This window comes from Eleutherodactylus coqui, chromosome 7 (assembly GCF_035609145.1).
Source record: "Eleutherodactylus coqui strain aEleCoq1 chromosome 7, aEleCoq1.hap1, whole genome shotgun sequence".
Classification (NCBI taxonomy): Eukaryota; Metazoa; Chordata; class Amphibia; order Anura; family Eleutherodactylidae; genus Eleutherodactylus; species Eleutherodactylus coqui.
Genome location: NC_089843.1, coordinates 60,685,989 through 60,708,211, shown reverse-complemented (window position 1 = coordinate 60,708,211; position 22,223 = coordinate 60,685,989). Strand labels below are relative to the sequence as shown.

At 47.6% G+C, this 22,223-nt stretch overlaps 1 protein-coding gene across 1 annotated transcript in view; it reads right to left on the bottom strand.

The window, feature by feature from the left end:
- Nucleotides 1-11,173: 11,173 nt before the first annotated feature.
- The window catches only part of COMMD8 (COMM domain containing 8), a 30,022-nt gene continuing 18,972 nt past the window's right edge, over nucleotides 11,174-22,223 (bottom strand). The window contains exons 4-5 of the mRNA XM_066573126.1: nucleotides 15,906-16,061; nucleotides 11,174-11,608 (exon numbers count right to left, since the gene is read on the bottom strand). Of these exons, the coding sequence (XP_066429223.1) occupies nucleotides 11,588-11,608; nucleotides 15,906-16,061 (177 nt within the window). The 3' untranslated portion in view covers nucleotides 11,174-11,587. The remainder of the gene's footprint in view (nucleotides 11,609-15,905; nucleotides 16,062-22,223) is intronic.

Below are 22,223 nucleotides of genomic sequence, written 5' to 3'. Positions count from 1 at the left end.
TTGTTAAAGGAGATGTCCCGAGGCAGCAAGTGGGTCTATACACTTCTGTATGGCCATATTAATGCACTTTGTAATGTACATTGTGCATTAATTATGAGCCATACAGAAGTTATAAAAAGTTTTTTACTTACCTGCTCCGTTGCTAGCGTCCTCGTCTCCATGGTGCCGACTAATTTTTGGCCTCCGATGGCCAAATTAGCCGCGCTTGCGCAGTCCGGGTCTTCAGCAGTCTTCTATGGAGCCGCTCGTGCCAGAGAGCGGCTCCGTGTAGCTCCGCCCCGTCACGTGCCGATTCCAGCCAATCAGGAGGCTGGAATCGGCAGTGGACCGCACAGAAGAGCTGCGGTCCACGAAGACGGAGGATCCCGGCGGCCATCTTCAGCAGGTGAGTATGAAGACGCCGGACCGCCGGGATTCAGGTAAGCGCTGTGCGGGTGGTTTTTTTAACCCCTGCATCGGGGTTGTCTCGCGCCGAACGGGGGGGGGGGTTAAAAAAAAAAAAACCCGTTTCGGCGCGGGACATCTCCTTTAATTAACAATATGCAAAGTGTATGAGCAAAAGAGAAATGTAAATCATATCAATATTTGTTGTGACCGCCCTTTGCCTTCAGCATCAGTTCTTCTAGGCACACTTGCACACAGTTATTGAAGGAACTCGGCAGGGAGGTTGTCCCAACCACCTCGTAGAACTAAGCACAGATCTTCTGTGGATGTAGCTTGTTCATATCCTTCTGTCTCTTCTTGTAATCCCAGAAAGACCGGATGATGATGAGATCAGGACTCTGTGGGGGCCATATCATCACTTCCAGGACTCCTTCTTCTTCTTTAGGGCGCGGTCACACGAGCGTAGGCGTATTTACGTTCGCTCGTGCGCAGCGTTTAATCGCCGGAAAGAACGCTTTTCGGCGATCATGACCAGAGCTAGAAAGCGTATTATCGTTTGTTCCTACACTACCGTTCAAAAGTTTGGGGTCACCCAAACAATTTTGTGTTTTCCATGAAAAGTCACACTTATTCACCACCATGCGTTGTGAAATGAATAGAAAATAGAGTCAAGACATTGACAAGGTTAGAAATAATGATTTGTATTTGAAATAACATTGTTTTTACATCAAACTTTGCTTTCGTCAAAGAATCCTCCTTTTGCAGCAATTACAGCATTGCACACCTTTGACATTCTAGCTGTTAATTTGTTGAGGTAAGCTTGTGAAATTGCACCCCACGCTTCTAGAAGCATCTCCCACAAGTTGGATTGGTTGGATGGGCACTTCTGGCGTACCATACGGTCAAGCTGCTCCCACAACAGCTCAATGGGGTTCAGATCTGGTGACTGCGCTGGCCACTCCATTAGCGATAGAATACCAGCTGCCTGCTTCTGCTGTAAATAGTTCTTGCACAATTTGGAGGTGTGTTTAGGGTCATTGTCCTGTTGTAGGATGAAATTGGTTCCAATCAAGCGCTGTCCACTGGGTATGGCATGGCGTTGCAAAATGGAGTGATAGCCTTCCTTATTCAGAATCCCTTTTACCCTGTACAAATCTCCCACCTTACCAGCACCAAAGCAACCCCAGACCATCACATTACCTCCACCATGCTTAACAGATGGCGTCAGGCATTCTTCCAGCATCTTTTCATTTGTTCTGCGTCTCACAAACGTTCTTCTTTGTGATCCAAACACCTCAAACTTGGATTCATCCGTCCACAACACTTTTTTCCAGTCTTCCTCTGTCCAATGTCTGTGTTCTTTTGCCCATCTTAATCTTTTTCTTTTATTGGCCAGTCTCAGATATGGCTTTTTCTTTGCCACTCTGCCCTGAAGCCCAAAATCCCACAGCCGCCTCTTCACTGTAGATGTTGACACTGGTGTTTTGCGGGTACTATTTAATGAAGATGCCAGTTGGGTACCTGTGAGGCGTCTGTTTCTCAAACTAGAGACTCTAATGTGCTTATCTTCTTGCTTAGTTGTGCAACGCGGCCTCCCACTTCTTTTTCTACTCTGGTTAGAACCTGTTTGTGCTGTCCTCTGAAGGGAGTAGTACACACCGTTGTAGGAAATCTTCAATTTCTTAGCAATTTCTCGCATGGAATAGCCTTCATTTCTAAGAACAAGAATAGACTGTCGAGTTTCAGATGAAAGTTCTCTTTTTCTGGCCATTTTGAGCGTTTAATTGACCCCACAAATGTGATGCTCCAGAAACTCAATCTGCTCACAGGAAGGTCAGTTTTGTAGCTTCTGTAACGAGCTAGACTGTTTTCAGATGTGTGAACATGATTGCACAAGGGTTTTCTAATCATCAATTAGCCTTCTGAGCCAATGAGCAAACACATTGTACCATTAGAACACTGGAGTGATAGTTGCTGGAAATGGGCCTCTATTCACCATTGTAGATTTTGCACAAAAAAACAGGCATTTGCAGCTAGAATAGTCATTTACCACATTAGCAATATATAGAGTGCATTTGTTTAAAGTTAGGACTAGTTTAAAGTTATCTTCATTGAAAAGTACAGTGCTTTTCCTTCAAAAATAAGGACATTTCAATGTGACCCCAAACTTTTGAACGGTAGTGTACTTTGCAAACTATCTTTTCAGCCATCGAATATGCGTTGGCGCGTATTTCGGTCGCATATGTTCCGGGTTTTTTTTCGGGTTGCCGTTTTTACGCTCCGTAAAATCGCCCGTGCGAACGAATACATTGGAAACCAATGCCTCAGATGGTCAGGTTTATACGATTGGGCGCAAAAACGCGCCGTTTATGCGCTTGTGTGAACGCACCCTCACTGAAGATAGTTTTTAATGACATTGGGTGGATGATTGGGGTTGTTGTCCTAAATATGGAGCCAATCAGTTGTCTTTTGTTTTTCAAAAACATCTGTACTTTGCAGCATTTTTTGAACACCTGCCCAAAACTTTTGCGCAGTACTTGGGCTATTTTTCCCAGCGTGATTTTTTTTTTTTACATGGCCAAAAATCGGTCATCTTAATGACTAAATAGGAATCCAACGCTTCAGATGGTCGCGATTTTTGCCCGATTTTTTTTTTTTGACGCAACTAAATAGTTGCATACATCCGGCCGTGTGTATAAGGCCTAAAGAGGAGATTCCTTGTAGCTAGTGGAGGGTAGCTAACTGTAAGATTATCAGCACCAGTAGCGAATACAACCAGGAGTGATAGAGGACTAAGTAGCCAATCGATAACGATATTACAGCAAGAGGGCGGGTTTTACATAAGACAACGATCATCATTTGAATTAGTTGTTACAGTGACTTGTTAGAGTTGAACGACAGTTGTTCATGTACTTTTACCCAGAGAGATTGTTGCTCACTTCCGTAGCCGCTGAGACGCACACCATCCTGCAAACTTATCGCCAAGTCGTTGAAAGACAAACCCTTGCTGGTTTACAACATATGAGTCATTTTTAGGTGAGCTGAAACAAATCGAGTGCCAATAAGCAAATGGATTCTCGCTCATCACCCTGTATGCGGGTTTACACAGAACAACTGTTGCTGATATTGGCTTGGTTGTACGATTATTCGGCCTCAGCAGGTATCGGTGTATGACCGCTAAAGCCTGCGATTGGAGAGTGTCATGTGACCGGTACAGAACAACTGCAGTCACTTCTGGAATCGGACCAGCCGCCCGGACCCGGAGTGGCGGCACTCACCAAGGGGGGTCCATTGGAAAGGCGAGTTTTGCTTTTTTTCTCCTTATATTATCTGCCCTAGTAACTTTTTTTCCCTAAACCTTATTAATCTTACAAATCTGCCACCTACTTTTAGCCCTATAAGTTAGACCTATGGGGTGAAAAGGAGGTGATACGTGGAGTTTTGGGATGTTATACTTACCCGCCCCGTAGCTCCCCTAGCGTGAGAGCTGCAAGCCGCCGCTCAATGCATTGAGCGGCGCGGCTGCTAAGTAGTCCACACATTATAAAATTAGATTGGACAGACTACTTAGCTCACCACTCAATACATTCTGCAGCGACTTAGAGTGTGCACACCGGGGTACGACGGGAAAGGTAATACTTACATCCCCAGACTTAGCGAGTCACCTACTTTCACGCCAAAAGCTTCGCTTATAGAGCTAAAATTACGTGACAGATTCCCTTTAGGCCCAATGTCCACAGGCGAATCTGATTTCTGAAATATCCACAAATCATGCCGCCCATAGGGATACATGGGCATCTGCAAATGAAATAAAGCATGCAGATTTGATTTGCGGACTTTATGGTCCAGAAAAAATAAAAAATAAATACATCGCAGCATGCTCCATTTTAGTGTAGAAGTCAATGGAAGCTGTCCAATCCGCGACCCATCTGCAATTGAATTGCAGACAGACCACGGATTCCGCGGGAAAGCAGGAGATGAAAAAATATATATATTTATATTCTGTGCATTGCTGGTGCTTCCGCACGCGTCCACAGACGTGGAAATAGAAGAACCCGACAGGTAACCGCAGGGTTCTCAGCCACGGGGAGGGTCGGATTCTGTTGCGGGCTCCGCATGCACAATCTGATCTGCCCGTGGACATAAGGCCTTAATGTTTTACAAGTGATGTCACCAGTGAGGTAAGGGCACAAGGAGGAAATACTTTTCAACATAAAGATGACATGACTTGAAAGACGACTGCCTTATAAAAGGTCAAGGAGAATTCTTGGGTCTTAGAAATATGGTGGATTCGCCTTAGTTTGACAAACTAGGTGACAGAGGAAACATAAGCCGCTTTCTTTATGATAAAGCTAGTGATAAATAATGGGATATTCCCTGTGCAGCTCCATGTACTGGAAGGCAGATTCCCTATACGTCAATATTAGAGATGCGCGAGCATACTCGCTAAGGACAATTACTCGATCGAGCATTGTCCTTAGCGAGTATTTCCCCGCTCGGAAGAGAAGGTTCGGCTGCCGTCGCGGCTGACAGGTGAGTTGCGGTCAAGAGCGGGGGGGGGGGGGGGAGAGCGGGAGAGAGAGATCTCCCCTCCGTTCCTCCCCGCTCTCCCCCGCCGGCAGCCGAATCTTTGCTCCCGAGCGGGCAGGTACTCGCTAAGGGCAATGCTTGATCGAGCAATTGCCCTTAGTGAGTATGCTCGCTCATCTCTAGTCAATATCCATCCTTTTAAACGGGCCTTGCAACATGACTAAAAATATTAGCCAAACCAGTCTTCTCCATAAGGAACAGACACCCATCTACAAACAATTGTCATCTCCTATTTGCATATCTTTTTCCCAGGGTGCATTGCATGACCCATAGGACCTCCCACACCATCTTGGCAGTCACCATAATGAGAACTAGTGCTACCCTAGATCCAGGTATGATGAAGATATCCCAGTGGTTGTACTATCTGAGGTTCAGACTTTTAACACACACCTTCCTCTTCCCCAGATACCCCAACGCTAGGAATTGAACGGTGTGGTAAAGACTCCTAAGTAGCCAGATGCCTACCTGGGGTATTAGCGATATAGCATGTAAATGAGACGGGAACAATTTGTACAGGCAGAAGAAAAACCAGATCTGAGGACCATTTGGTTGTATAGAAAGTAAACCAGAACAATAAACTGTTCATCAATTGAGTACAAAATGTTTTGAAGGAAGGGCTGATCGATAATCTGCAGAGTCAAATCCAAAAGGATTAATAATATGTACTTAGACTTAGCAGTCAAGAAATCATTAGAGCAGTCAAGAGGTTGTGTTTGAGAACATTCATTTATTATACTCCACCGCAGGAAACAGGTGATACCGTTTTTTTTTTTTGGACCATTATGCGCACATCTAAGGACCATCGGTGCATTTCCTTATCGTGGTCATGCATCCACTAGCACGCCGTCTCCACGACCTGAAGAAATAGCTCTAACAGGAAACCGTGGACTCCAGCACCATCTAGTGTTAACAGTACTTTATATACAAACCAGCTCTGCATTGAACCTGCAGAATGGCTTCTTGCATAAAATACACCCCTAGGAGTCCTTATGAGCCGCAATACCGACCACAAGTGTAGATATCGGTTATCAAACGCTATGGATATATAGGTCACACAGTTTAAGGTTTCCCTAATGTCAATCCTTGACTTCAAGTATTTTATCAAAGCACGAGTCATTGCAAAGGTAGGAATAACCAAGTAAAGGCTTATTCACATGGGTGAGAATCTCGCACGAGTTTTGTGCATTGCGAGACGAACAAAAAACTTGCATAAATATGAACTCCATTCATTTGAATGGACTTACTCACATAAGCAAATTTGGTTTCCATTGCATCGATGCAACAAGGATAAACATTTCATTATCTTTGGGACATTCCGGTGGATCACCTCGCCCATTGTTTTCAATGGGACCTTCAAAGACATCGCTTGGCATGTGAGAGCGATGCAACGTTTCCCATTGAAATCAGTGGCAGACACTTGTGATCCTCTCATAAGCCTGAAACATGTGCCCAAGGATCGCAATTTCACAGAAGTGATGCAAGATGTTTTTGAATCAAAAACGCCTTGCATCGGGGTAACAAACACACGTTAGGAACCGCGATATCGGGCAGAGTTTCTCAGCCAGATATGGTGCTCGCCCGTGTGAATGTAACCTAAAGGAGAAGGTCAGTGATAGGAGACGCGTTAGTGTGAACCATTGAGTCCTTCTACACAGAGCAATTAAAGGAGATGTCTCGAGGAAGCAGTTAATTTTTTTTTTTGCCCAGTCCCCCCCATTAAACATACATTACTAATTACCCCTGTAAATGACATTTCTAGCTGGTTCGTACTTACCGTTCCAGCGTTTCAGCAAGTTATAAAAGTTTCCTCAAGATGGCCGCCGGCTCTTTCCCAGTCGCTCGCTGCAGCCCGACGTGCGCGCTCCCGAGACGCCGCCAGCTGTGTCTCCATGGCAACCGGACGCATCGCAGCCGCCGACCAGACGCCCCGCAGCCGCCGACCAGACAGCAGGTAACCGGCGCTAGCCCCCGGCTCCCCAGCGCTAGCTCCCCCGGCGCAGCGACAGCCCCCCCCATCGCAGCGACAGCCCCCCCGGCCTAGCGCTAGCTCCCCCGGCGCAGCGACAGCCCCCCCGGCCTAGCGCTAGCTCCCCCGGCCTAGCGACAGCCCCCCCGGCCTAGCGCTAGCTCCCCCGGCGCAGCGACAGCCCCCCCGGCCTAGCGCTAGCTCCCCCGGCCTAGCGACAGCCCCCCCGGCCTAGCGCTAGCTCCCCCGGCGCAGCGACAGCCCCCCCGGCCTAGCGACAGCCCCCCCCATCGCAGCGACAGCCCCCCCGGCCTAGCGCTAGCTCCCCCGGCCTAGCGACAGCCCCCCCGGCCTAGCGCTAGCTCCCCCGGCCTAGCGACAGCCCCCCCGGCCTAGCGCTAGCTCCCCCGGCGCAGCGACAGCCCCCCCGGCCTAGCGCTAGCTCCCCCGGCCTAGCGACAGCCCCCCCGGCCTAGCGCTAGCTCCCCCGGCGCAGCGACAGCCCCCCCGGCCTAGCGACAGCCCCCCCCATCGCAGCGACAGCCCCCCCGGCCTAGCGCTAGCTCCCCCGGCGCAGCGGCAGCTCCCCCGGCGCAGCAGCAGCCCCCCCGGCGCAGCGGCAGCCCCCCCTCCCGGCGCAGCCCGGCGCAGCGGCAGCCCCCCCCCGACCCATCACTTACCTGGGAGGCTTCTCGGGGCTGCTGGGCTGGGCTGGGCTGGGCTGGTCTTCTCCGCTGGGCAGCTCCAGTTTCTGCACCTTCCTCTAACAGAGGATGGTGCAGAATGGCCGCTTCAGCGCGCTCCCGAGCAGTGACAGCTCGTCTGCGCATGCGCAGAAGAGCTGTAGCGGGGAGCACACTGAAGCGGCTCGTGCTGAATGGAGAAGACCGGACTGCGCAAGCGCGTCTAAAAAAGCAAGCTGCCAGCGAATTTAGACGGAACCATGGAGACGAGGACGCTAGCAACGGAGCAGGTAAGTGAATAACTTCTGTATGGCTCATATTTAATGCACGATGTATATTACAAAGTGCATTAATATGGCCATACGGAAGTGTATAACCCCACTTGGTTTCGCGAGACCACCCCTTTAATTATTGCAACAATCGAATGAGTCGTTAGCTTTCAAACGTCATCTGTTCACACGCATAGACGATCGTTTCACTGGCCTGTGTGTTATCTCTCCTTCAGACCTGTAAATAAGGTAGATTGAACAATACATCTGCAGCGACATCTATTGAATGGCAGTATTCCTTCAAATCAATGTATGAGTTTTTACAAAGTCTGTAAATCAATGACTGGGAATAGCAGCCCTTCAGGGTGCTCTCCTTGGGAAGAGACCATGGCATTCCCTGAACACTCACCCCCAAGTGTCTCCTCACACCCCCTGGGTGCTCTCCTTGAGGATAACCCTCTTGACCTCTCTCAGACCTCTCATAATGTGTACATTTGTACAGATCTGTCCCATTTTGCCTGAAGAAGAACCCCAAGTAGGTAGGAAAGCTCACACTATCATGCATTTTTGTTAGCCATTAAAAGGTATCACATCTACAATATCACTTGGTTTGTCTTGCTGGGAACAATCACACTTTGCTCTACTGGCCAACACCGTTCCAAACCTTTTTTTCGTTCAGGCTTTCGCACACCATTCCCAATTCCCGACTCCAGAAGGTAAAGAGATGTGCAGCTCACCAATCATTTGTAATAAAGCAATCATCCAGGGAGAGTAAGTTGATTCAGGGATCTGCAGAGCTGGATCTCAAGGAAAACAGAGTAATAAGCAAAAAGGGTGAAGTCGGGCACAAAAAAAAACAAAAAAAAAAAACATAGTAAACATAGTTCGTTAGGCCGAATGAAGACAATGTCCATCTAGTCCAGCCTGTCTATCCTCCTGTGTTGATCCAGAGGAAGGCAAAAAACCCCAAGAGCAGAAGCCAATTAGCCCTTTTGGGGAAAAATTCCTTCCCGACTCCCTAATGGCAATCAGACTAATCTCTGGATCAACCCCATAAAGGTCACAAATGGATATGCATTAAAAATTCATAATTGTTGATGCTTACACGTATCATATACCCCCTATCCCCCCCCACCAACAAAAAAAAACGGGATGCTATAAAATAAGAATCCGAAATTTTTTTTAGGGGGGGGGGGGGCGGGTTAGATATACAGAAATTCAGGTTGTTGAAGGATTGCAGCTTTCCCTGATGTGCTGTAAATGGTTAGCTGTGGAAGAAAAACAGAACGGCAATCCTAGACATGCTTTGACAATGCTAAATGACTAATATCCCAGCGAATACCTTTCTGAATTTGATAGGCATTTTACACGCAATGACATTTGAGTTAATTTCACATTTATTGAACATATGCTATGCACTTAGCCATTTAATCATTCCATTTAATAGTTCTGACACATTTATAATTGGAGTGCTATTAGACAACACACAAAAGACTGAACACAATTTTCCATTGTAGTAAGCCTGGTTGCATTTTACATTTCTGCCTATAATAGCTGCAGGTAACAGTCTAGCTTTAGTAAGTTGCAACAAATGTTTTTGGTAGGGGATGGGAGGGGCACAATTGTAGGTATAGGAGCCAAAGCCAGAAGTAGATCCAACAGGAAGGAGAAGTAGAGGTCTTTCCTTTAGATTTCCTATTTCTTTTAAATCCACTTCTGGTTTTAGAAAAAAAAAGTCACAGAAAAGGGAAATATAAAACAGGAAGGGGGAAAAAAAAAAGTGCATGAAAAATTTTAGGCTGGATTCACATGAACGTATATCGGCTCGGTTTTCACGCCGAGCCGATATACGTCGTCCTCATCTGCAAGGGTTGGGGGGGGGGGTTGGTTGGAGGATGGAAGAGCCAGGAGCAGGAACTGTACTCCCGCCCCCTCTGCCTCCTCTCCGCCCCTCTACACTATTTGCAGTGAAAGGAGGCGGGGCAGGGGTGTGGCTAAGCTCCGAGAATTAGCCCCACCCCTGTCCCGCCTCTCCCCATCGCAAATAGTGCAGAGGGGCGGAGAGGAGGCAGAGAGGGGGCGGGAGCTCAGTTCCTGCTTCTGGCTCTTCCAGCCTCCCCCCTCTGCAGATGAGGACGACTTATCGGCTTAGCGTGAAAACCGAGCCAATATACGTTCGTGTGAAACCACCCTTAAGATGCCTTCACACTTTGCCAATTTACTGCCCGTTTGTAGCAGATTCAACCCCTACAATTTGAATTAAACTGAAAAGGGTGAAATCTACTGCAGATCTGCACCAAAATCCACAGCGATCAGTAATGAGCGAACACACCTTCAGACTACATTCACACGGACGAGAATCTCGTGCGAATTCTGAGCGTTGCGAGACACACGAATATGAACTCCATTCTTTCGAATGGACTTCTACACATGAGCGATTTTTTTCCCCTTGAAGCAATGCTGCAAGGATTAAAACCGCAGTGTGTTCTATCTTTAGGCATTCCCTCAGGAACGTCTCGCCCATTGCTTTCAATGGGACCTTAGAAGACCTTGCATGCTGTGTGATGTGATGTCTTCCATTAACCCTTTCCAATCCACTGTCTGACGTCTGAAGACATTATGATTTAAGGCTGTACAGCTCCAATGTTGGAAGACTTCCAACAGGGTTCTCTTACTGTATATTGCCAGCCTCTCTGCTGTCGGAGCCTATCCAACGTGTCACCTCATGCAGTACTGGCTTTAGCCAGCAGATAGCGCCGGTGTATAACAGCAGAAAAACAGTAAGCCCCCTAGGAAAACCAGGATACAAATTGGATTGGAAAGGGTTAAAAATCAATGGGAATCACTTGCAATCCTCTGACGTGCGCGTAACATACCCTGAGGATCGCAATTTCACAGCTGCGACATGAGGCATTTTTGAACTGTAAAACGGTGGCAGAAATCTGTGGCTATTCTGCCTCATTTATTTGCCACAAATCAATATTCAGCCCAGTCAATCTACAAAACCCGCTTGAGGAATTTCCGTCACATTTCCTTGCGTACCCGCGTGAAGTAGTGCCGGTCACTTTTTCATGCAGATTTGTGTGGAAAGGAGTCATAATTTTACGTGCGGATTTTGCCCACTGACAGGGCTGAATCCGAATGTGGATCTGTGGCAAAGAGTGCAGCAGAACAGCCGCGGTTTGTACAGGCTGATTCTGCAGCGAAAGAAAAAAAAAAATTGGCTCAAAATACAAGTTCCTTCTAGGCCCTCACATTAAAAAATAAAGATCTGCCACAACTTACCAAAAAGATTTTAATTTTCAAAATACGAAGCGGTCACATGTAATGTGTTAGACACTTACAATACATAACTGGAAGTATACCGTACAAAGCAATCCTACCTACACGTTTACGCCATGGACTGTACATACATTTTACATACTGGCAATCAGAAAAAAAAGTTAAGAGCATTTTCAAAAAAAAAATTACAAAAAAGTTACACACACTGCCGCAAATGATCGCACTGCATCCAGCGGGAGAACTCCGGAGCACCAGGAAGAGTATAGCACATTCTACAACTGTAGCTGACGGATGCCCACTGAAGCCAATAAGGAGAATGTTCTGCATATGTTGTCCGACTGGGTTTCACTAAATCACTCAAGGCTTTAGCAGCGCCGAGTCATATAGTTGATGGGAAACAATCAGCCAATTCTTCATTTCAGCTGAAGGACGACCTGCCGACAAGAAGAAACGTAGATTTTACTTTTACTATGAGAGGTCAGGATACCTGCAGTCGGGCCGGGACACTCACCAACTAATACCTTGCATTTATTATCTATCATTCACATGCAGTGTGGCTTTAAGACTCCAGGGGGAGCCCAGGGTGGCAGTACCAATGTGGTTCACTGATGGAAGGGCAGGGCAACCTGCCGAATTATCATGGCGTCATTAATAGGTTGCTGGTCTGCATGGTGCACTACATGTATCAGAAGGTCTGACACTTAGTATCCACTCTGTGTGGGAGTATACACCAAGCAGCCACCCCTCTCTATATTAAGAGGCAGTGTGAGTGGCTGTCTCATCGGTGTCCCACACAGGTGCAATTAGCTCCCTCATTTGGTAGTTTGCTACCTGCATGGTGAGAAGATGCAGCTATTTGCACTCCTTAGTCAGTAAGTATATGGCCGTTTTCTGTGATTGTTTTTATATTTGCCCTTCTGTGACACATCATATATTACAGGCGTATGAATTCACCTAGAATACATTTGTGGGAACCTGGACTCAAGTAGACTGAAAGAATCATCCTCCATTAAAGGGGTTGTCCGGCCGTGACAAGTGCATGTATACACTTCTGTATGGACATTACAAAGCACTGTGTAATATACTGCACCTTGTAAGTGAGCCATACAGAATTTATATACTTACCTACAGGTGGCCCTCCTCTCCTCTTCTGGTCTGCTTTTCTTGTCGTGCAGGCACAGTAGCACTTGTCGGCTCTTGGGAATGCACATCTCTTCACGCATGCGCAGTTCACTCAGAAGTCAGCGTTGAAGCCGATCCTTATAGTAGCATCCCCCGGCCGACTGTCCTCAGCTGAAAGACAAGTATCACTACTGTGGGCAGTGTCAGGGGTGGGTGGGTCACTCTTCCTACTGAGGGCAGTGTTGCTGCTGCAGATGCTACTGTGGGGAGGTACTCTTGCTTTTGGGTTGCTATTGGTGGGGCACTGTTTTTGCTGGGGATGATATTGGGGGGGGGCACTGTTGGTTTGGGTGCGGTTTTGGGTGTGGTCAGAAAGGTTGTGCTAAAGTTGAATGGTCAACATTGCTATGAATGGGCAGCGCTATTAACACTCCCCATTCATAGCTATGTTGGCCATTCAGTTCACTGGAGGTGGTGGGGCCAGCAGAGACTGACACTCAGTTCAATGGACGTGGGCGGGCCCAGGAGACACTGCTTTTCAGGGCAATGTGTCCTGCTGTCATCGGAAGCCTGCACACAGAGGAGAAGTAGTGCAGGGCATTGTGGGATTGCAGCACTTATGCCTCATCATATGCCGGATGTTTTGAACCCATGTATGCTGTGTTTTACAAGGATTAGTAAAAGGAAAGCATATTCCAAAAAGACTTCACCCTGCGGGGCCGGACTACTCCTTTAACCGTCATCACACAGCTCCCCCCCCCCCCAAAACTGCATAATTAGCTAACAGCAGCTTAAAGAGGTTGTCTCGCGAAATCAAGTGGGGGTATACACTTCTGTATGGCCATATTAATGCACTTTGTAATATACATCGTGCATTAAATATGAGCCATACAGAAGTTATTCACTTACCTGCTCCGTTGCTAGCGTCCCCGTCGCCATGGTTCCGTCTAATTTCGGTGTCTTCTTGCCTTTTTAGACGCGCTTGCGCAGATCCGTCTTCTCCCTTCTTCTCCCTTCGGCTCCGCTCGGCAGCATCGGTATTTTGGCTCCGCCCCCTTGTACGCATCATCGCGTAGCTCCGCCCCATGATGTGTGCCGGTTCCAGCCTCCTGATTGGCTGGAATCGGCACGTGACGGGGGCGGAGCCAAAATACCGATGCTGCCGAGCGGAGCCGAAGGGAGAAGAAGGGAGAAGACGGATCTACGCAAGCGCGTCTAAAAAGGCAAGACGACACCGAAATTAGACGGAACCATGGCGACGGGGACGCTAGCAACGGAGCAGGTAAGTGAATAACTTCTGTATGGCTCATATTTAATGCACGATGTATATTACAAAGTGCATTAATATGGCCATACAGAAGTGTATACCCCCACTTGCTGCCGCGAGACAACCCCTTTAACTTTTGTTTTTGACACAATCCCTTTATGACCTATCCAAGCTCTTTCAGAGACGAGGTGCCCCCCAAAAATTAAAATTAAAAGTTCTGGCATAGTGTTTTTTTACCCCTAAAATGGTCAAAATGTAGCACAAATAATAGTAATTCTTTTACACTTTTTAAAAATGAACTTTTGATATGAGAAGTGGAAAAAGTTTTTAATTTTTAAAAAACTTAAAAAAAAAATTTAAAAATAATATTTTAAAACAAAGTTATGTTTAACCCCTTAAAGGGGTTGTCCCGCGGCAGCAAGTGGGTCTATACACTTCTGTATGGCCATATTAATGCACTTTGTAATGTACATTGTGCATTAATTATGAGCCATACAGAAGTTATAAAAAGTTTTATACTTACCTGCTCCGTTGCTGGCGTCCTCGTTCCCATGGAGCCGACTAATTTTCGCCCTCCGATGGCCAAATTAGCCGCGCTTGCGCAGTCCGGGTCTTCTGCTCTCTTCAATGGAGCCGCTCGTGCAGAATGCCGGCTCCGTGTAGCTCCGCCCCGTCACGTGCCGATTCCAGCCAATCAGGAGGCTGGAATCGGCAATGGACCGCACAGAAGAGCTGCGGTCCACGGAGGGAGCAGACCCCGGCGGCCATCTTCAGCAGGTAAGTATGAAGACGCCGGACCGCCGGGATTCAGGTAAGCGCTGAGCGGTTTGTTTTTTTAACCCCTGCATCGGGGTTGTCTCGCGCCGAACGGGGGGGGGGGGGGGGGGGTTAAAAAAAAAAAAAAAAAACCTTTCGGCGCGGGACAACCCCTTTAAGGACTGAGCGCAGTAAATTTTCTGTGCTTGGTCCTGGGCTCTAATCCCATCCAATAGTAAAAATATGCAGCAGAAGCAGGTCGTGTCCTCGGCTGTTAGGGTGGTTTCAAACGGCCGATAATATCGCAGGATTTTCACGCAATGCGAGAGGGAGTGAGAAAGCAGATTTACGAAACTGAGGATTTTCACTGGTTTCCTTCCCATTAGCGAGGTCTTCACTGATGCGGTGGTGAGGGGGGGGGAAAAAAAAATCGCGTCATGCTCTCTTTCAGCGATGTGTAATTTCTTTTTATCTCCCATGTTCCCCTATGCATCCTCCTTTTTAATAGCATCTCAACGCATAAAAGTCACATTGACTTCGTGAAAAAAATAAATAAATTACGCGATTTTAGCGCAGGTGGCAGCGATGCAAGATTATTCTTTAAAAAAAAAAAAAACGCATTGCTGACACTCAAAAATAGTGATTTTCTTGCAGCAAAATTGCGATCGCCGGTGTGGAACTACCCTTAGTGACAGATTTTAACTGCTTCTGCCTTCTCTTTCCTGGCTGCATAGCGCTCAATGAGCCTATGTAGTGAAGGAAAAAAGCAAAAATGTTATTTCCGCTATTTACGCCATGATCATCTGATCGCCAGGTGCCCCCTGTCACAGCAGAGCTGCAGGGTCCTAGCGGGCACAGATCAGCTCTGTTAGTGACAATGGTCACGACAGGCGATTTATCACCGCGGATCACACTACGACTATCGCGTGTGGACAGGCAGCCCAATTCTCACGGCTGATGTTAAGCTGCTCGTTTTCTTGTCTCTGCTGCTGTATGTAATATTATCATGTGACCTTTTAAATGCCCTGAGCTGATCATGTGACTGGGTCACGTGATGCTGTGGCGTCACTTGCGTTCGGCTCATGCTTTTTAAATGTCCCCGTGTTCTGTTTGATTTAATAAAGGCCAGATGAAGGCGCTGGTAGGGCACTAAAATTCGTTGCTGATGTACCGCTGACTCTCCAGGTCTCCCCCCTTCGTCCAAGCACACCATACACCTGCGATTTTCCCTCATCTTTACCGGAGCTTCTACGGTCATGGAGGGGGTTGCATCTGTTGGACCCTGCTATACTGCCATTGTTATAGGGTCGCAGGTACCATTTTTCCACTATTATTGGATACACTTGTTTTACACTACAGAGCTCCTTTTTTAGTTCTTTCTCCATATTCCTGTGTAAGAAGGGACAATGTCACATTTATCACGTCTAATTTCCAGTATTACATTTGTATAAAGGTAGCACTTTCAGGAAATCCACTGCAAATAAATCACACAGATGCCATCTGAAGGCGGCATCCAGACACGGCATATATTCTAGAGGAAGAAAGGTGATCTGGGATAATAGGACAGATAAAGGCCACCAGCGTACCTTGTTAGCCGCCTCTAGGGAGTTGATAAGATTCTGCAACTCTTCTTTATTCATCTCAATGGAGACGGGTGCAACGGCTCCATTTTCTACAATATCCAGGTCGAGATTCACAAGTGGCATTTGCAACGTCGACAGCTTATCGCTAGACATGGCGAGCTAGAGGAAAACCACAAAAAGTCAGATATGTGCAGATCTATTAAAAAAAAAAAAACACACAAAAATGCTCTTAAGTCGTTGGAGTAAACATCAAGAAATTATTTCCTGCTCCAACCTTGGCGGCAAGAGCTGGCAACATGTTTTACATGGACTCTATACTCTTACTACCAGAGGGGTAGTAAGAGTGTTAAGGCAGCAGAAATGCAGTCCTAAGCTCTCGCTCACGACCTGAAGGTTACGGGTTCAATCCCGGCCTGGTTCAGGTAGACGGCTCAGGGTCGCCGCAGCCTTCCATCCTTCCGAGGGCGGTAAAAGGAGTACCCAGCTTGCTGTGGGGAGATGTGACGTCACCCTAGGAATCAGTCATGACTCGGTGCTTGCAGCAGGGGACTTTACCTTACCCTCAACAGATGTCCTAGCAAATGACTGAGTTATTGTCCGGCACTAGAATACATGAACATTAGAACATACACTATCCTACCAAAATAATCAGACACAGAAGTAGTATTTATTTCCATATGTTAATAATAATTGGGGTCTCCCTTGCCCCCAATTTAATTGGATGCGCTCTGTGGTATACTTTCTACTAACGTCTGATACACTTCAGCTGGTATTTCCCTCCATTCATCCTGTAAACATCTGCTGAGTTCTCTCTCAAAGATGGACGTCGTTCATATTTCTTGACCTGACATCCTAGTTTGTTCCAGAGACATTCAATAGTGTTCAGGTTAGGATTCTGTGCAGCCAGTCCAATTGTGGAACATCCGTATCTTCAAACCAATGTAAGGGTGGATTCAGACGACCGTATATCGGCTCGGTTTTCACAATGGAAGAGCCAGGAGCAGGAACTGAGTTCCCGCCCACTCTCTGCCTCCTCTCCGTCCCTCTGCACTATTTTCAATGAAAGAAGCCGGGACAGGGGCAGGGCCAAGTGGTGCAAATTAGCCCCGCCCCCACCCCGCCTCTCCCCATTGCAAATAGTGCAGAGGGGCTGAGAGGTGGCAGAGAGGGGCAGGAGCTCAGAGCACTGCTCCTGGCTCTTCCAGGCTCCCCCCCCCCCCCTGCAGAGAGAGACACGACGTATATCGGCTGGGCGTGAAAACCCAGCCGATATACGTTCGTCTGAATTCAGCCTAAATGTGTTGGATTTGTTGACAAGGTGCGTTGTCTTGGAAGTATTGCTGACTATTCCCAGAGTATTACCACATTGTCAGCAGCACATTATTATCTAGAATGTCAAGGTTAATCTGTGATCATGGTGCTTACCACGACACCTAATGGCTCGAGACCATATAATGTAGAACATTCCCAGACCATAACCACCGTTGGCACAACACACTAAGGCAAAAGGTGTTCTATAAGAGTCCTCCATACCCAGGTAAGTCCACAGAATATTCTTTAATTGTTCAAGTGTCTAACGACAAAGCTCTTGACATCATTGTAGACAGGCCGATGCATCTTCTTTGAGAGTCGCTAGACGTTTGCAGGTTGAATTGAGGGAGATACCAGCTGAAGTGCATCAGCCATTACTAGAAAGTATGCCAAGTATCAGATGTCATTAGGGCCAAAGGAGCCCCACTAAGTATTAACATATGTAAATAAATACTTCTTTTGATTCTTGCAATCATGGTGATTTATTTACACTTTAAGTTACTTTACAATGGGTTTGCTGTGCTAAGAAAGGAAAACAATAGTTTAAAAAGAGTTAAGATAACTTTCTGTGTCATACAATCAAAGTAAAATTTGTTGCATCTGTACACAATATCAGGCAGGTGGTTCTACAGCAACCCTCTTTCGAGGCCAAAATTTGTTCTTGAACCAGAGAGGGAAGCAGGGAGGCGAGTAATATTCCACTTGCGGGTTTCTGCCGCAGATGTGCCGGTTTTCAGGCCTCTCTTCAGTCTTCCACAGCTCCCCTCGTTATCCGATACACACTGTGTACCGCCAGTCTGAATCACTTCATGTGGCTTTCGGATTGGCCAGCACAGCTCACCTGAGCTACACCGGCCAGTCAGAGACCAGGTGTATTGCATCGGTAGTCTTAGACACCAACAATGCACCGTGTGCATTCGGTAGTCAGAGAAGTGCTGTGAACACCCTAGCGAGACAGGAAAACCAGAAGAACTCTGCGAATGGAGTTCGTCAGGTAATAATTGGGATGTGAGTAGTTGGATGGTCGTATTGACGAACTGCCCGCTACCTGAGCCATTTTGACCAGACTGTTAGGAGGTGTTGCAGATGGGTGAGGGCACACAAGGAGACCGGGCTCAGGATGCCTTCGACAGACCACCAGTAGAGAGTCTGACGAGAACGAGCAGCTCAAACTGTATCATAGTCCACCATCCAGAGACAAACGGCGCCATCGTTATAGGCCCTCTGTGTTTCTCTAAACCATTTCCAAGCACTTGGCCGAAAGGATATTTGGTCTCGTGGCACTAATTAGGTGTACTGCCTTTGAGACCCACCCACTGTCCCCTCCATTTGCAGTGGTGTCATGAACAATGAAACTGGACGCTACGGAATGGTAGGGGGTTGTCTGCAGCGATTAACTCAAGTTTAAATTGGACACCGACAATGACAGTGTTCATGCCTAGATACCTAGAGGTGAGCATCTCAATCCTGTCTTTGCTGTGGAGGGACACACTGCCCCCTGCTGGGGTGATGGTCCAGGGCGGGGGCATTGCATACAGCAGTCGGTCACCCCTAGTAGCGGTACAAGGGCTAATGACTGCTCAGCGATATGTTCAGGAGATCCTGCAGCCACATGTGTTCCTCTCATGGTGGCTTCCAAGAGGCAGCAGGATAATGCTCGGCCGCACACACAAGGGGGTAACAGGAATGTCCCCACAACATTGTCACACGTCCGTTGCTGCCCGGTCACCAGATTTATCGCCAATAGAACATGTATGGGACCATCTGGGATGCCAACTACAACAGCCTACGAGTTTGCACAATCTGGAGGCTCAGTTACAGCAAATGTGGAGCGATATGCCGCAGGATACCATACGGAACCTGTATGCCTCCATGCCCGCCCTGTATCACATCTTGTATCTAAGCTAGAGGTGGTACAACAGGGTACTAGAGCCTCCATGCCTGCCTGTATCACATCTTGTATCCAAGCTAGAGGTGGTACAACAGGGTACTAGAACCTCCATGCCTGCCCGTATCACATCTTGTATCCAAGCTAGAGGTGATACAACAGGGTACTAAAGCCTCCATGCCTGCCCGTATCACATCTTGTATCCAAGCTAGAGTCGGTACAACAGGGTACTAGAGCCTCCATGCCTGCCTGTATCACATCTTGTAGCCAAGCTAGAGGTGGTACAACAGGGTACTAGAGTCTCCATGCCTGCCTGTATCACATCTTGTATCCAAGCTAGAGGTGATACAACAGGGTACTAGAACCTCCATGCCTGCCCGTATCACATCTTGTATCCAAGCTAGAGGTGATACAACAGGGTACTAGAGCCTCCATGCCTGCCCGTATCACATCTTGTATCCAAGCTAGAGTCGGTACAACAGGGTACTAGAGCCTCCATGCCTGCCTGTATTACATCTTGTAGCCAAGCTAGAGGTGGTACAACAGGGTACTAGAGTCTCCATGCCTGCCTGTATCACATCTTGTATCCAAGCTAGAGGTGATACAACAGGGTACTAGAACCTCCATGCCTGCCCGTATCACATCTTGTATCCAAGCTAGAGGTGATACAACAGGGTACTAGAGCCTCCATGCCTGCCCGTATCACATCTTGTATCCAAGCTAGAGCCGGTACAACAGGGTGCTAGAGCCGGTACAACAGGGTGCTAGAGCCTCCATGCCTGCCTGTATCACATCTTGTAGCCAAGCTAGAGGTGGTACAACAGGGTACTAGAGCCTCCATGCCTGCCCGTATCACATCTTGTATCCAAGCTAGAGGTGGTACAACAGGGTACTAGAGCCTCCATGCCCACCTGTATCACATCTTGTATCCAAGCTAGAGGTGGTACAACAGGGTACTAGAGCCTCCATGCCTGCCCGTATCACATCTTGTATCCAAGCTAGAGGTGGTACAACAGGGTACTAGAGCCTCCATGCCTGCCCGTATCACATCTTGTATCCAAGCTAGAGGTGATACAACAGGGTACTAGAGCCTCCATGCCTGCCCGTATCACATCTTGTATCCAAGCTAGAGCCGGTACAACAGGGTGCTAGAGCCAGTACAACAGGGTGCTAGAGCCGGTACAACAGGGTGCTAGAGCCTCCATGCCTGCCTGTATCACATCTTGTAGCCAAGCTAGAGGTGGTACAACAGGGTACTAGAGCCTCCATGCCTGCCCGTATCACATCTTGTATCCAAGCTAGAGCCGGTACAACAGGGTGCTAGAGCCAGTACAACAGGGTGCTAGAGCCGGTACAACAGGGTGCTAGAGCCTCCATGCCTGCCCGTATCACATCTTGTATCCAAGCTAGAGGTGGTACAACAGGGTACTAGAGCCTCCATGCCTGCCCGTATCACATCTTGTATCCAAGCTAGAGGTGGTACAACAGGGTACTAGAGCCTCCATGCCTGCCCGTATCACATCTTGTATCCAAGCTAGAGGTGGTACAACAGACTACTAGAACCTCCCTTTAAGCGGTCGGTTTCATGCAATAAATTATCCTTTTGCCTCGATATTGTAATCACTTACAATGCTGCAATCAAACATAAGGGATTCATTTGATTCCTACGACTCCTTTTAGGTCTTGGATGATTTTTTTTGGACAATGAGTGTACTATAGACAGACAATTAGGTGACTAAGCACAAGTTAGCGGATGTGATATCTAGCAAAAGTACAAGTCACCCTACAGTGCTGGCCTTTTTAGGGCTCCTGTCCACGGGCAAATTTTCACTGCATTTTCTGCGGCCATAATCTGGCCGCGGGGAACATAGTGAACGCTTTCCATGGCGTTGCTAAGGAAAGCGCAGCCCCCTGTCCACGAGTGGAGATTCATAGCGATTCTCCACTCGCGGCCGGCAAATCGCGAGCGGAAATGCTGCCAATTGCCGCGATTCTCTGTGGTGAGCCTGTCAGATAGGCTCACCGCGGAGATCGGTCTGCTGGCTCCCGCTCCCAGGCAGCAGAGACCCGCTGCGGGATATCCCAACATCCGTGGAAAGGGTGTAGAGAGACAGCGGGGCTAGAGGGGACTCCCGGAGGGGATCCCCCACAGCGAAGCAGATGGGTGGGGCACACATCTACCCCCACCCTCTCTCCCTCTGCTATGGGGGATTCCCTTACGGAGTGCCCTCTAGCCCTATCCACTCTCTCTCCCTGCTATGTGGGATTCCCTTGGGGAGTCCCCTCTACCCCAGCAGGTGCTAACAGAAGTTAACAGCAGGATATTTAAAACTTGCTGTTTGGGACTTCAGGGTTTTTGCCGCAATCTCTCTCTCGCTCCCGAACAGCAGTGCTGTGAATGGGTGATTTTAGTGCTAAATCGAGCTCGGGACTTGTGTGCACAAAAATTATCCATTCACGCATTTTTGTGCGCAGTTAGCCACGTTTTTTGTTTTTTTTTGATGTGCTGATTTTGGGCATGCATAGTGAAAAGAGCCCTAAGGGTTTCCCTTCCTTGTAATTAGCTGATAGCAGGCAGTGGACAAGTGATACTTATCTCTACTATCAAAGATAAGGCAAACAGAAATTGGGCAGGTGGGGGGTGAGGGAGGGATGTCCATAGAAGACTATAAGGAGAAGAGAGTAGGGGGGGGGGGGGGGAAGAGGGACTCAAACAGATGCTAAGAAGCTAACTGGTGTTTACGGTCTCCAATATATACACTGCTTAGCTCTGCTGTATAATGTCCTGCATGCTTATGAGTGTGTTACAGAGAGAGACAGAAGAAAATATGCTGTACTTTGTACACAATATCTAGAGAAATCATAGCAGTAGTCTTCTCCCACCAGCTCAGAGAAAACTGAAGACTAGAAATAGAGCCTGCAGTGGAGAAAACTAGAAGATACAGGCTACAGGTCATACAATGGTCAGCAGCCAATTCTGAAAGCAGTTATCTGAACGTGCGGCTACTCTTCAAGTTCACACTGGAAAGTTGCTATAAGAATTAAAAAAGGGGGAAAAAAAATAGCAGCTCTCATTTTAAAAATCAGAAGCAAAGGCTCATTATCCATCACAGAATGTGGCA